Source organism: Rana temporaria, chromosome 3 (assembly GCF_905171775.1).
Source record: "Rana temporaria chromosome 3, aRanTem1.1, whole genome shotgun sequence".
NCBI classification, from domain to species: Eukaryota; Metazoa; Chordata; class Amphibia; order Anura; family Ranidae; genus Rana; species Rana temporaria.
Window position 1 is genome coordinate 36,437,017 of NC_053491.1, and position 14,819 is coordinate 36,451,835.

The 14,819-nt window shown below is 43.0% G+C and overlaps 1 protein-coding gene across 1 annotated transcript; it reads right to left on the reverse strand.

Moving 5' to 3' along the window:
• Window positions 1–2,904: 2,904 nt before the first annotated feature.
• Window positions 2,905–3,323, reverse strand: LOC120930281 (40S ribosomal protein S12-like). Its single transcript, XM_040341504.1, has one exon. It carries the CDS (start codon window positions 3,294–3,296, stop codon window positions 2,931–2,933), a length of 366 nt encoding a protein of 121 aa, XP_040197438.1. The 5' UTR covers window positions 3,297–3,323; the 3' UTR covers window positions 2,905–2,930.
• Between the last annotated feature and the right edge of the window lie 11,496 nt (window positions 3,324–14,819).

Genomic DNA, 14,819 nt, shown 5'->3' on the forward strand with positions numbered 1-14,819 from the left:
GCGGACACTTCGGACAAGTTTGACACATTTTTGGGACCATTGTCATTTTCACAGCAAAAAATGCATTTAAATTGCATTGTTTATTGTGAAAATGACAGTTGCAGTTTGGGAGTTAACCACAGGGGGCGCTGTAGGAGTTATGCTTCACCTAGTGTGTGTTTACAACTGTAGGGGGGTGTGGCTGTAGGTCTGACGTCATCGATCGAGTCTCCCTATAAAAGGGATCACACGATCGATGCAGCTGCCACAGTGAAGCACGGGGAAGCCGTGTTTACATACGGCTTTCCCCGTTCTTCAGCTCCGGGGAGCGATCGCGAGGGGCCGCGCCCTCATCCCGGATCGCTCCCCGCGGGTTACCGACTGTCGCATGTACGGGGGGGGGGGTCCGATCGGACCCCCGACCTGCGGAAAGGCAAGGACGTACAGGTACGCCCATATGCCTGTACGTGCCATTCTGTGGACGTATATGTACATGCGGCGGGCGTTAACCGGTTAAGCGAGCTTTGTCATTGTCTTCTATGGAGGCTTAGAAGACGCTTTGAAGCACCACTAATGCCCCGTACACACGATCGGAACTTCTGTTGGGATAAAATCAGATGGATTTTTCTGACGGAATTCCGTTCAAGCTGTCTTGCATACACACTGTCACACCAAATTCCGACCATCCAAAACGCGGTGACGTACAACACTACGACGAGCCGAGAAAAATGTTTTTTTCTCCGTCTGAGTTCCATAAAGACAAACTGAATTTCCGATATAATTTTTTTTTCATCGGAAAAAAAGAGAACATGTCCTCTTTTTAAGTCCGGAACTCAGATTGGGGGAAAAAACACGGTCAGAATATCCGATGAAAAAATTCCCTAGGACTTTTTCCATCGGAAATTCCGATCCTGTGTACAAGGCAATAGGCATAAGCGTTCATTTGCACTTGCTTCAACACACATTAGCGGCTAGTTAATACTTGCTTCAAAACATGGCTTCGGAGACGCTTTGTCAAAGCTCCTGTCACTAAATAAAATGGTTAGCTTACAGTCCTGTTTACACCTTGCTTTTGCTTTGCTTTGCTTCAAAAATTATACCCCATGTGGCTTTAGTGGTGCTTCAAAGCTTCTTCAAAGCCTCCATAGAAGTCTATGGCAAAGATTGCTTGAAGCCCCCCTGAAGCCCATCCGAAGCCCCACCGAAACCCCACTGAAGCCCCACCGAAGCCCAACCAAAGCACCATCGAAGCTCCACCAATACTTCATCGAAGCATCATAGCAGCTGCAGATTTTAAGAGGCTTTAATTCAGCTTTAGATTCCCTTTGTTTTGGAGAAATTGCAGAGCTCTTAAAGGGCCATTTTTTTATTGCATTTTAGTCTAAATATGAGATCTAAGGTCTTTTTGATCCCAGCAAAGATTGCTTGAAGCCCCACTGAAGCCCAACCAAAGCCTCACTGGACCCCCACCGAAGCCCGATCGAAGCTCCACCAAAGCCCCATTAAAGCCCCATCAAAGCTCCACCAAAGCCCCATTAAAGCCCCATCGAAGCTCCACCAATACTTCATCGAAGCCTCGTCAAAGCACCAAGCAAATGCAAGGTGTGAACAGAAACATAAGCTAACCATTTTATTTAGTGACAGGAACTTTGACTAGCTTTAAGAGAGCTTTAACAAAGCCTGTCTGAAGCCATGTTTTGAAGCCAGTGTAAACTAGCCCTAAGTGACACTTTTTGGGGACCAGTGACAACAATAAATTGATCAGTGCTAAAAAAAAATGCACTGATTACTGTATAAATGGCACTGGCAGGGAAGGGGCGATCGAAGGGTTAACTGAGTTCCCTCACTGTGTCCAACACTATCTATTGTATGAAACAAGATACAGGTATGTTATTTTGTGCAACCCTGCCGCAGTATACATGCAGTGGGCGGCCTTTAAAAGTTTTATATTGCTGAACTTAGATGGCGCTGCTTTTCTGCCTGTTCTTGTCCCTGCAGAGTTCCTTTTAGTTCTTAATTGAGCCGTCAGACAGCATTTCACGTCAGAGACTTTTTTTTTATATTGACCCTTTAAACCCATAGCCTGTGCTCTTTGCATCCAGAAACTGAGTGCGACTTTTATTGGAAAGCCGGCTGTACAAAAACTCACACGATTACCCCATGCACACATTCGAGGTGGCAGGGTCATTGTATTATGATGGCAGGGAGACTTCTCTGTCATCATAAAAAAACAGATCGGCGCTGCAGGCTGGGCAGGATAGTTGTACAGAAGTAGGTAGATTGATTTCTGTACAATCACTGTGCCCATACATGGATTGAAAATGGATCCATTTATGGGCAGTTTTAGTTGTCTGCCAGATTAGATTTTTTAAGCCCTTTCTTTCTTAGGTTAAGAAAGGGTTTAGTAAGTGTCAAGATAATGTCATCTACCAGAAGGCTCAACTTATATTGGTGGTCATAAGGCTAAAGCCTCATACACGCGATCAGTCCATCCGATGAGAACGGTCTGAAGGCCCGTTGTCATCGGTTAACCGATGAAGCTGACTGATGGTCCGTCGTGCCTACACACCATCAGTTAAATAACCGATCATGTCAGAACGCGGTGACGTAAAACACAACGACGTGCTGAACAAAATGAAGTTCAATGCTTCCAAGCATGCGTCGACTTGATTATGAGCATGCATGGATTTTTAACCGATGGTCGTGCCTACTAACGATCGGTTTTGACCTATCGGTTAGGCATCCATCGGTTAAATTTAAAACAAGTTGGCTTTTTTTTAACCAATGGTTAAATAACCTATGGGGCCCACACACGATCGGTTTTGACCGATGAAAACGGTCCATCAGACTGTTGTCCTCTGGTTAACCTATCGTGTGTACTAGGCCTAAGGTTTTTACAACCTCTCCTTAACATTTTTTTTTTCTTCAAGTCAAACTTTTTATTTAGATGTTCATTTCTTGGACTTGAAATATTCTTCAATGACATCTTTGGCCTTGGACTCCTTGCCATAGTCCTTGACAACAACACAACTGCAACCGACCACTTTGCAAGGCTTTCCTTCCCTGTCCATTTTACAAAGGCTGACCCATTCACCAAGCTTTTTGCTGTCATCAACCTTGATCAGATTTATCTGATGTTCAGCAAAAAATGCCTCAACCAGCTTCATGTACATTGGTTCATCGCAGTTGGAAGCCAGTACACAAAGATGGGCTTGGCATTTGTCAAGAGCCCTGGCAGCTTCATGAATCCCACGAGCCAGGCCATCGAGTATAAGTGCGGTCTTGAGCACTTCTTGGAGAGCGGTGTTAATATCCATTACACCTCCAGCAGAATTGCCACGTTTTTCCAATATTTAAATATATATATTTTTTTAAAAGGCCAAAAACAAAAAACGCCTACTGCGTTTAGCCGCGTTTAGACACGTTTGTCGTCTGAAACCTTAGAAACTTTGGCGTCTGAACTAATTTTTTTTGCCTTAAAAAAAAGACCTATAAACGTAATTGCCTAAAAACTACAGTAAACATGAAATAACATTGAATGAGTTCAGGGGCAGTTGAAAAAAGTGTCCAACTGCCTCTGAATGTCCATTTAGCAGCAGCAGTGTACATGGGGGCCTAATGAAAATTCCTGAAATATCAGTGGACTCTGTTACGAACTGGGCCAGAGGTTTGATTGGTAGGGCACAAAGTCCACTATTTTTAACGGAGGGATTGCAGCAAAAAGAACCCCAAAATAGTTTAACCTTAAATAAAGGCCCGCCACCGACATAAAAATCCCTGACCCCTAAGGCCCCGTACTCACGACCAAACATGTCTGCTGAAACTGGTCCGCGGACCAGTTTCAGCAGACATGTTTGGCCGTGTGTAGGCCCGAGCGGACCATTTTCGGGCGGATCGGACAGGTTTCCAGCGGACAACTGTTTCCTGGACTTGCTTTAAAACAGTCCGCTGGAAACCTGTCCGCCCGGACATGTACGGTCGTCTGTACAGACCTACCGTACATGTCCGGCCGCCCGCCATCCCTCGCATGCGTCGAATGACTTTGATGCATTCGTGGAAGCATTTTAAAGGCAGGCCTCCCACGTCGCCGCGTCATTGTCGCGGCGACACCGCATCATCAACGCGGCAACACCGCGGACACGCCCCGCGTATTGTTTACGCGCGGACCTCTGTTCGATGGTGTGTACAGCCATCGAACAGAAGTCCCCGGGCAGACATGTCCGATGAAAACGGTCCGCGGACCGGTTTCATCGGACATGTCTGCTCGTGAGTACAAGGCCTAAAACAAAACCTCACTTTAAAAAAAAATGCTCCAATGGCTGGGACAGCAGGTAAAAGTTAATGCTGACCTCAAATTAGCTACAAAATAAAATGAAAGACAAAAACCCCAAATAAAATAACAAAAAGATAGGAACGGGGATGATTGCCCAAAGTGCTGACAAAACAAATGAAAGTACAGTTTCCTAATTGATCTTAATCTCTCCCGATTATGCTTATCAGCTTTTCCTACAACAGCTTCCGATTCAATGGCTGCCCCCCCTTCTTTTTTTCACGTGAAGAAGCTGGCTTATCAAAAATCCCCCTTATTGGCATTTTCAAGCTTGATGGCCATATTTTAAAGGTCATGTAGTGCATTATGCCGTAAAAAAAAAATCCCAAAAGTAAATCTATATATATAAAACTCAACGTGTGTGTGTGTGTGTGTATGTATGTTCCAGCATCACGTCCAAACGGCTAAAGATATTAACATGAAACTTGGCACACATGTTACTTATATGTCAGCAACAAACATAGGATAGGTGGTTTAACCCTTACCCACCCCCATTTGCCATGGTCAGGGTTTTTCTTTAAAGTCCCATTCAACTCTATGGGAAATACATGTTACTTCATAACTTCCAAACGGCTGTACATATTTCCATAACACTTGGTCACATGTTACTTATATGTCCACTTAAACTATAGGATAGTTAATTTATCCCTTAACTACCCCCATTTGTGAGGGTCAGGGTTTTTGTTTAAAGTCCCATGCAAATCAATGGGAAATGTATGTTCCCACATAACTTCTGTACGCCTGGAGATATTTCAATAATACCTGGTACACATATTACTTATATGCCAAATAAAAATATATGACAGTTAAATTAACCCTTACCTACACCCTTATATAAAAGATGGGTATATTTATATTACTATGATTTTCCTCCCCAAAAGGTTAAGATAGGAAGACCGGGCAACGCCGGGTATTCAGCTAGTCTGTTAATAAATGTTCCATGCCACAAAGCTCGAACCTGGAAGACTCACTCTGAACCCATGATAGCAGTGAACCTGACCCCTTTTTCCCACTAGAAGCATAAATATAATTATAATGCACTTAGTATGTACAAAAGAACTAGCTGGTTTTAAACTAGCACTGATCACATTTTTTTCTGCTTCTAAAATATACAGAAAATTAAAAAAATATATATTTTGAGAAATTATTACCAAAGAGACCTTTGTTCACCCCCACCCTTTTCCCCTGAAAAAAGCTGAAATTAGATCCCCTCTCTAGTATATGAAGGGTAAACAGCTATGAGAGATGAAAGTACATGTTTGCACATTACCACAGCAACAAGTAAGCCTTCAACAAGCTAATATTAACGCATGATAACATGCATACACATTAGGATATGGATTAAAGGATTGGTGGAGCTTAAATATGTGCGGGTGCACTTTAATATTTCATAGATAGAAGTAAAGGGCACATAAAGTGTACAATCCACTCCAGTCAAGCACTAAAATAGTACATTTAAACCCAGTCAGGATATACAGCCTACCTGGGTCTAAAATCTTCATCCCAGCATTGATCTATTACATATTCTCAAACGGTTCAATATCAACAGTTCTATATCTGTAGCTTCCTGGTCTTTTCTGGGATCTTCCCTCTTCCCTGTGCTGTAATAAAAAGGGGGAGGGCTCTGCTCAGAGAGAGCTGCCTGCATGGGAAGAAGACAAAGACACTGTGGGTGCTCGCTCTGCGTCTCATTCCTGTTCCTCAAAATGCTGTGATGCTGTAGTTTCCATGGAGAGTAGGGATGAGCCGAACAAACTCCCCCCCCCTCAGTTCGGTTCGCACCAGAACCTTCGAACGGACCGACCGTTCGCGCGAACACTTCCTATACATACTGTATGTAACATCTATTATTCAGCAACATAATTCCCCATTCACTGATCTCAGTCAGCAGGGGTGGGTAAGGACCCTAAGGCCCATCATAGAAACATAGGTCTGCGGGTACACCTTAAAAACTCTTCAAATTTCTTAAGATAACACAACTGCAGTCTTCATCCGACAACATGGCTTTTATATCTAATACCACAACTTTAAAGAAAAGAACTATACTTTGCACTGCATTTATAACACCTTCATTCAAATACAATCAGATACATTATCCCATCTGATTTTTACATTGTTGTGCTCAGTGAACAACATTTAAGATTTATACAACAGCGAAGAAACAGATGAAAATTACATACACAGTAGCTGTATGATGAGGATGGGGACCAATGGTCCAGAGGTGAAATCCTTGTATTATCGAGTCCTCAAAATGTTGACTTTAGTTATGTAGTATTTAGAACACAATTGTTCAAACATAACCAGACAAATGATCCCGTCTGATTTCTACATTGTTGTGCTCAGTGAACAACATCCAAAATTTACACAACAGCAAAGAAACAGATTAAAGAAAATTACATACCAAGTAATTAGCCAACAAGTGTTTCTAATGCCTCGTACACACGGCCGGACTTTCCGAGAAAAAAAAGTCAGACAGGCTTTTTTTCTCAGAAAGTCCGGCCGTGTGTATCCTCCATCTGACTTTTTTTGTCGGAAGTCCGACGGACCTTAGATAGAGAACCTGTTCTCTTTCTTTCCGTCGGACTTCCGACGGACTCATGGCGGACTTTTGCATGGTCAAAAGTCTGACCGTGTGTACGAGGCATAACTAAGTATAATGAGGATGCTGATGAGTGGTCCAGATCTGAAATAATAGCCCACCCTTAATATGTAGTGTGAAAGTTTCTATGAATAAAAAACGATATTTTATCATTTCTAATATCAAGACAGAATTTAATTTTCAGAGAGGCCAAGGGCACATGAAATGTCTCCTAGTTATTGATAAAAATACCTTTGAAGGATTGTTTGTCGAAACAACAAGGAGAAACTGTTCATTAGAAATGGGCCGAACACCCCCCGGTTCGGTTCGAACCAGAACATCTCGAACAGGCAAAAAGTTCTTGCGAACATGCAAACTCCATTAAAGTCACGAAACATGAAAAATCAAAAGTCTTCCTTTTTAAAGGCTTATATGGAAGTTAATGCCATAAAAAGTGTATGGGGACCCGGGTACTGCCCTGAGGGACATGTATCAATGCAAAATGAATTGTGAATAGGTTAAGTTTTAGTGAGACAACAATGCAGTATAATTCTGCGATGTGTCAAAAAGTGAACAGTGTAGAACACGCTTTTCTCTTTATTTCAAGAATTCCAGGCTAAACCCAACATAGGTCAGGCAGCTGGGCAGAGGAGAGGAGAGAGCACTCAACAACATTTGAAATCCCTGGGTACGGGGACGTCACCCATGCCCCAGCCAATGTCACATTTATGATCAGTGAGTTTATTCTCAGTTACATCATCAATGAGATCTTGAGGAGGACATGGTTTCTTTAGAACGGAATAATTATCTTTAAAAATGAAATTCAACATTAAGTTGAACAATATTGACTTCAGACAACTATGCAAAGCTTCTGTTAGTATGTCACTTTGTTTGTGCTGACCCCACTTTAGGTTCAATAGGACATGTCATGGATAAACTTTCATATTTATCAGGACCTGTATCTGAACCTGTGGCCTCTGCAGATACTCTGAAACTGGACTAGCAATAACAAATGTAGCACCCTGCTCCTGATGACCAGGCGCTATGTTAAATTTAGTGGGTGTCTGAGCTGATAATTGGCTCAGACTTTGATGATTGATACAAAATCAGCCTCTGTTCTGGCTGTGGTTGTGCTTGGAGGGATTTTCCCACTGTTGCCTGTAGGTGGCGATATCACCACCGGCCAATGTTAGAATTCAGGCAGGCTACGATGCATTGGGTGTATTTCCCGGGAGCAGCCCAGTGGGAGTGGTCTCCCAGCTGGGCATGCTGGGGAAGGATACTTAAGGGACAGACGCCATGTTGTGAGAGGCTCTAGCCTCGAGGCCCTCCTGGCTCGAGGTCCGTGATGGTCGTTTAGCCTCGGGCCTTGTTGGCCCAAGGCTGTACTTCTACCAAATAGGCCCAGCCATCCTGACTGGGGCCTATGATTTCAAGTGATCCTGAGCTGCTGTCCGTCTCACGAGAGGAAGCTACTTAATGGACAAAACCAGGGGAGGACCTGCCTAGGATGGGACCAAGCGGAAGGCTGATGTCTCGGGATAGGCCTGGTGACTCTATTAAGGGATGATCTACAATCCATGTTACTCTACAGCAGTGATGGCGAACCTTGGCACTCCAGGTGTTTTGGAACTACATTTCCCATAAAGCTCAACAACACTGCAGAGTGCATGAGCATCGTGGGAAATGTAGTTCCAAAACAACTGGAGTGCCAAGGTTCGCCATCGCTGCCCTACAGTTTCGCCGGGTCGGCTTAAAGGCTCTTAAACTGTATGGCTGGAAGTTCGGGTACCAAATCCTGTGGCAGAGGATTCTGGACTGTTCACTTTTGCTTGCAACCAGTATGTGGAAGAGACTGTTACTGATCATTGTTCGTGCATCATTCTGGCTGCTAGGCCAGGTGAGAGGGGCCTATCTGGGTGAGCAATTCCCACTCGAGATAAAGTGGGGAGTGACCTTTTTGGGACTTATACGTTTTCCCCAGTGATCTGTACTATGCGCCTGAACCTTTCCCTGCTCCTCCATCCTTCTATTTTCTTGCAAGTTATGAGAAAAATAAAACCTAAACAGCTAAAGGTTACAACTTGTGTGGACATTGGAGTTCTTTACAGACATTCTTCCCCTAGACAACGAATGTTGAGGTAATGTGCAAGGCCCAAATCTGAACCAGCAGCTCCTATGGGGGTAGTGCTACACAAAGATTTGCATAACAATTAATGAGATAATATAGGTTTCATATTGGCATGAAGCAGTTATTTGGCCTCATTCACAGCCTTACTGTCGAATCTAGGGGATTCAGCAAAGTGTGTAGGTGTGTGTCAATCTGCGCTAAGGATTTTAAATACTGGCAGAGGTTGTGAAAATAGAAATAAAAAATGTGAAATAAATTTTATAGAGCTGCAGCCCCTACTTGTTACTATCACCATAGGTGAAGTAAAATGAATGGAGAAGAAGAGATAGTATGTGATGTCATAAATAATTAAAAAATATGAAAAAACATAATGCTATAAAAAATAAAAGAATATCCAGAATATAAATAGTCCAAACGTGCATACGTGCTTGGTGCAACTGATGCAAGTGTGCAATATAACAAGGTGTGCAATGAATATAAAATTAGTGCACCTGTGCTGATTAAACTTTGCAATCAATAGGTTCAATGAACCTGTGCAAATCAGAATTAATAGTAATCCGCTGCAATCAGTACAAAACAGCTGGTGCAGACATATTAAAGTGCACATGAAATCCTGTGTAATAAATATCAAACAGCTATGAAAAATTCCATTGTTGGCAGGTAAAAAACAGGAAAATAATTCTAAAAAGAATTTCCCTCGTGCTGGATATCATAGATGCCTGCTTGGTGCTTGGTGAAAGTGACATTTTTAATCCCAGTGGGTGGACACTACAATCCGTGCTCCTGCAAAGCCTGCACTCACCGGAGTGTGTAAGTACCCATTTTAAAAGCTTTATCAATAAACTTTTAAAAAACGATAAAACACTATGTGGGCCTTTTCTCTTGTACATGAGCTGGAGTGGAAAAACCAGAACAGCAAAAAGGTCGGTTTGATTGCCAGAGAATGACACAGAGGCTTGCACTGTGAAGGTTCCATACCCCAAGAGGGGGTGTATATCCGGTGAGTGTGGGCTTTGCAGGGGCACAGATTTCAGTGTCCACTCACTGGGATTAAAAGTGTCACTAATTTTTTATTTTGTTGTGTCAAGTTACCCCAATTTAAACATTATTATCTTGTATTTTTTTTACCTTCAAGGAGATTGTTTAGTGTTATCTATCCCCTTTTAATTAGATCTTTTTTATTTTTGAAAGTTACCTGCCTACTCACAAGCTAACGTTTTAGTTTTTATTAACTGTAAAAAAAAAATAACCATTTATTCTGGTATATAATAATAATAATAATAATAATAATAATAATAAAATAAATAGAAGGCAGCGCTGGAGAACCTGCTGCAATTTGTGCAACTCTGTGTGGACACTAAAATTGGGACCTTGAGAAGCACATACAGGAGGGAGCCCAATCTGGTCCTGGACTCCCAACGGTCAGAAACAGCAGCAGGTCAGATATATGTCCCAAGTTTGTGGTACTACAACAGGCTGCCTTCTGTCAGACCACCTTGAAGCAAGGCCATCATTACTTTCTGGTCTTCCTGGTAGCCTTCTTTGCTGTCTTCCCTGCAGCCTTCTTTGCTGCTTTCTCTGCAGCCTGCCCTGCAGCCTTCTCTGCAGCCTTCCTTCTCCGTTTGCCTGGAGCTTGTGCCTCTGGAGGTGTACTCATGTCAGGAGGAGGAGAAGAAGGTGGAGGAGGTTGAGAAGAAGGAGGTGTAGGAGGATGGCAGTGGTTACAAATTACAGTGGATTCTGTAAGTGTCCCCCGTCACCCCCTTATTTAAAAGACTAATGAGCAGGGGCTCGAATAGGAGGCATTGGTCCATCGTCATCTGGCTCATTTTGCCGCTAACTAGGGTGGCATAGCCCTCTTCAAGGGTGGTTGGTTGTTGGAGGGTTGCCTGTGCCTCTTTAATCAGGGCCAGTGCTGCCTCGCTCACACTCCTATCCCTCCTGGCCCTTCTTGGTGGAAGGCGGATGGGAAGGCTGGAGGGAAGGCTGGAAAGTGAGTGCCTTGCTTCAAGGTGGTCATTTAGCAAGGACAGTCTGTAGTACCACAACATCGGGACATATACCTTCCCTGCTGCTGCTCCAGACCTCTGAGAAGCCAGGACCTTAAAGCGCTCACTCCTGTATGTGCCTCTCAAGGTCTCAATTTTAGTGTCCAGCTGTTCGATGGTTACGTGGGGCATGTGAGTATGCACAAATGGGAGCAGGATCTCCAGCGCTGCTTTCCTTACCCCCGTTTTTTTGTGTATGGGATTTTTGGTCTCCCAGAGAGTGGGCACCTCCCTTAACTGATCGATAAATTCACTTAAGAACTCTCGGTCCTGAAATGGATAAATTTTTTCTGCAAGACAAAACACAAGACAAATATACTAATGTCAATTACAGTCTAAACTCTAGTAATCTTTATGCCCATATAGACCTTTTAATCTCTATGCAGTATAGTTCACTGATGTCCCAAGTTAAATCATACCTTCGGTCAGACGTTCGTCGCTTTTTACTCCTTCCTCCGCAAACCGAACGTACGTACGACACATGTGTGTTAGCTTTATATACAGTAGGCATGCGTGACACTCCACACACGTCACCCGCCCATGACGTTTTTTATTGATGTTTCCCCGCCCCTTCTTATTTGGCATGCACACGACATGGCGGAATCTGATGAGCAGGTGTCTGCAATTAGGCCAATTTCAGAAAAAAACTAGATGAGCAGGTGTCTGAAATTATTAATTTGTCTAACGACGACACAACAAGCCCGGAGCCTGAGGAAACGTCACGAACGAGGAGCAGATACAAGGTATCTAACATGTCCTATGCGGAAATGGCGGAAATGATGAACATATTGATAAAGTCGGATTATGATGGCAAGCGTGGGCCCTATACCCACCCTAATCCACGGAAGGCCAAAATAATGAAAAAAGTTGTCAAAAGTCTGAAGAGACATTTTGGGGTGAAAAGATCGAAGGAGCAGCCCAGAAAGAGAAGGTCAGACCTCAAACTGAGGGAGGTGGAACAGTTAAGGAGCATTTAGAGTATGCTTGAAAAAAGTAAGTACTTCTCCTGTGTCCCTATTATTGTATTTCAGAACTTGCATGTTGCTCCATGTTGTTGCTTTTTACTATTGGACCTTAGAAAATGTCATCTCTCTAAATTTTGTGGGCACAGTAATTGGTCGTTTCAGACACATCGTTCGGCCACTGCATACAATGTTTTTTAAAGATACAGAGTTAAAAAAACTTTAATATGCCTGTTTGTATTCAAGAAATGTTATTACATTGTTGTCTAGCTGATGTGTTTGTAACTAGAATGAAATGCAAACATAAATCAGTGTAAAGGAGAGGACACTCAGCAGCTGTTTACACATCTGCACTCAAGAGCACTAGTGTTGGCCACCAGAACAACCTTTTTAGGGTGACCCACACAGGTGCTCCAGTGGATTTTTGGGGGTGTCTACATGTGTGACAGAGTAGTCAAGATTTGTGTTTGGAAAAATCATGGCTTCTGCTTGTAACTCTGCCCAGACAGACACTTGTACCCCACTTCCAAGAAATGTTTCATATTCCTATTTTTGCCCTCAAATATCTGTGTGCTAAGTATACCTTTTGTTTCATTCTCATAAGGGAGAGAAGACTGGGAGGACACCACTCCTCAGAGCCCAGAAACCCCAAACCTCGCCAAGAACACCAACCTCACCAGGAACGCCAACCTGAGGATCTGGAGGAAGGAGAGGTGGAGTATGCGGTGGAAATTGTCACCACAACATGTCAGTATCTGTCACCACAGCCTGCAGATTTATAATACCTTGTTTTTTTTTTTATATTAGGGGATGAACATTTTGAAGAAAGGCCTAATTTCTCCAGTTCTAGTGCCCAAAACATCCTCCTCCAAATCAAGGCGTGTAGTAGGGAAATGGACGTCATAAAAAAAAGATGGTCTTTATTGAGCAAACCTTTAAGGACATAATTGATGTCTTAGGGGGAAACAAATAAAAGACCCTTTTTTTGTTCCCAGTTTGCATAATTTTTTTTTGCACTTTTTCAAACAAGCCAAAATTTGAAGATGCACACAGTGGGTCAACATGTGCTATCTGCCATCTTGGGATATCCATGTACATGTTTTGTGGGTGCAAACTCAAATAGGTGAAAGGAAGAAGGGGTTGCACCCACAAAACACGTCAATTGATCACCCATGATGGCAGATAGCACATGTTGACAATAGGGATCAGGAGGGAAATACCAATTTTAAACCCAAAATAGACTGTGTGCAACTTTAAATTTTGGCTTGTTCAGGGGTGACAACCCCCCCCCATTTATGAACCACTTAAGGACCGCCTCCTGCACATATACGTCGGCAGAATGGCATGGCTGGGCACATGTACGTACAGGTACGTCCTGTACTAGTATCCAGCCATGGGTCGCGGGCGTGCTCCCGCGACCCGGTCCAAAGCTCCGGGACCGCGGGTCCCGTGGACCCTTTTGCCGCTGGAGTGCGGCGATCGGTCCCCGGAGCTGAAGAACGGGGAGAGCCGTGTGTAAACACGGCTTCCCCGTTCTTCACTGTGGCGGCTGCATCGATTGTGTGATCCCTTTTATAGGGAGACACGATCGATGATGTCACACCTACAGCCACACCCCCCTACAGTTGTAAACACACACTAGGTGAAACGAAACTCCTTCAGCGCCCCCTGTGGTTAACTCCCAAACTGCAACTGTCATTTTCACAATAAACAATGCAATTTAAATGCATTTTTTGCTGTGAAAATGACAATGGTCACAAAAAAGTGTCAAAATTGTCCGAAGTGTCCGCCATAATGTCGCAGTCACGAAAAAAAAAATCGCTGATCGCCGCCATAAGTAGTAAAAAAAAAAAAAAAATTATAAAAATGCAATAAAACTATCCCCTATTTTGTAAACGCTATAAATTTTGCGCAAACCAACCGATAAACGATTATTGCGATTTTTTTTTTACCAAAAATATGTAGAAGAATATGTATTGGCCTAAACTGAGGAAAAAAAATGTTTTTTTTATATATTTTTGGGGGATTTTTGTTATAGCAAAAAGTAAAAAATATTGAATTTTTTTCAAAATTGTCGCTCTATTTTTGTTTATAGCACAAAAAATAAAAACCGCAGAGGTGATCAAATACCACCAAAAGAAAGCTCTATTTGTGGGAAAAAAAGGACGCCAATTTTGTTTGGGAGCCACATCGCACGATCGCGCAATTGCCCGTTAAAGCGACGCAGTGCCGAATTGTAAAAACCCCTTGGGTCATTTAGCAGCATATTGGTTCGGTCCTTAAGTGGTTAAGGGCAGGTAGACATTTTAGAAAAAAGTAGAATGTCATAGATATTGCTTCGAGTTTTTCATTGTTGTATTTTGTAGTATGTTAATGAGAGTTTTGTATTTTCTTAAAAAATAAATAAATAACATGCCAGTTTATGGCAATCCAAAAAAAAAACATTTTTCTAAAGACCATGGGCCAGATTCACAAACAAGATACGACGGCGTATCTACTGATACGCCGTTGTATCTCTGTTTCTAACTATGCGACTGATTCATAGAAACAGTTACGCATAGCTAGCCCTAAGATCCGACAGGTGTAATTGAATTACACTGTCGGATCTTAAGGATGCAATTCTAGACCGGCCGCTAGGTATCGAGGCCATTGTGGCCGACGTAGAATATGCAAATGAAGACTTACGGCGATCCCCGAACGTCCCGAACGGCCAGTCGATCTAAATCTACGTTGTTTCCGTCAAATTATGCCGCGTAAAACTAGGGCTGAGCCCTAGTTCTCTTAAGCCATG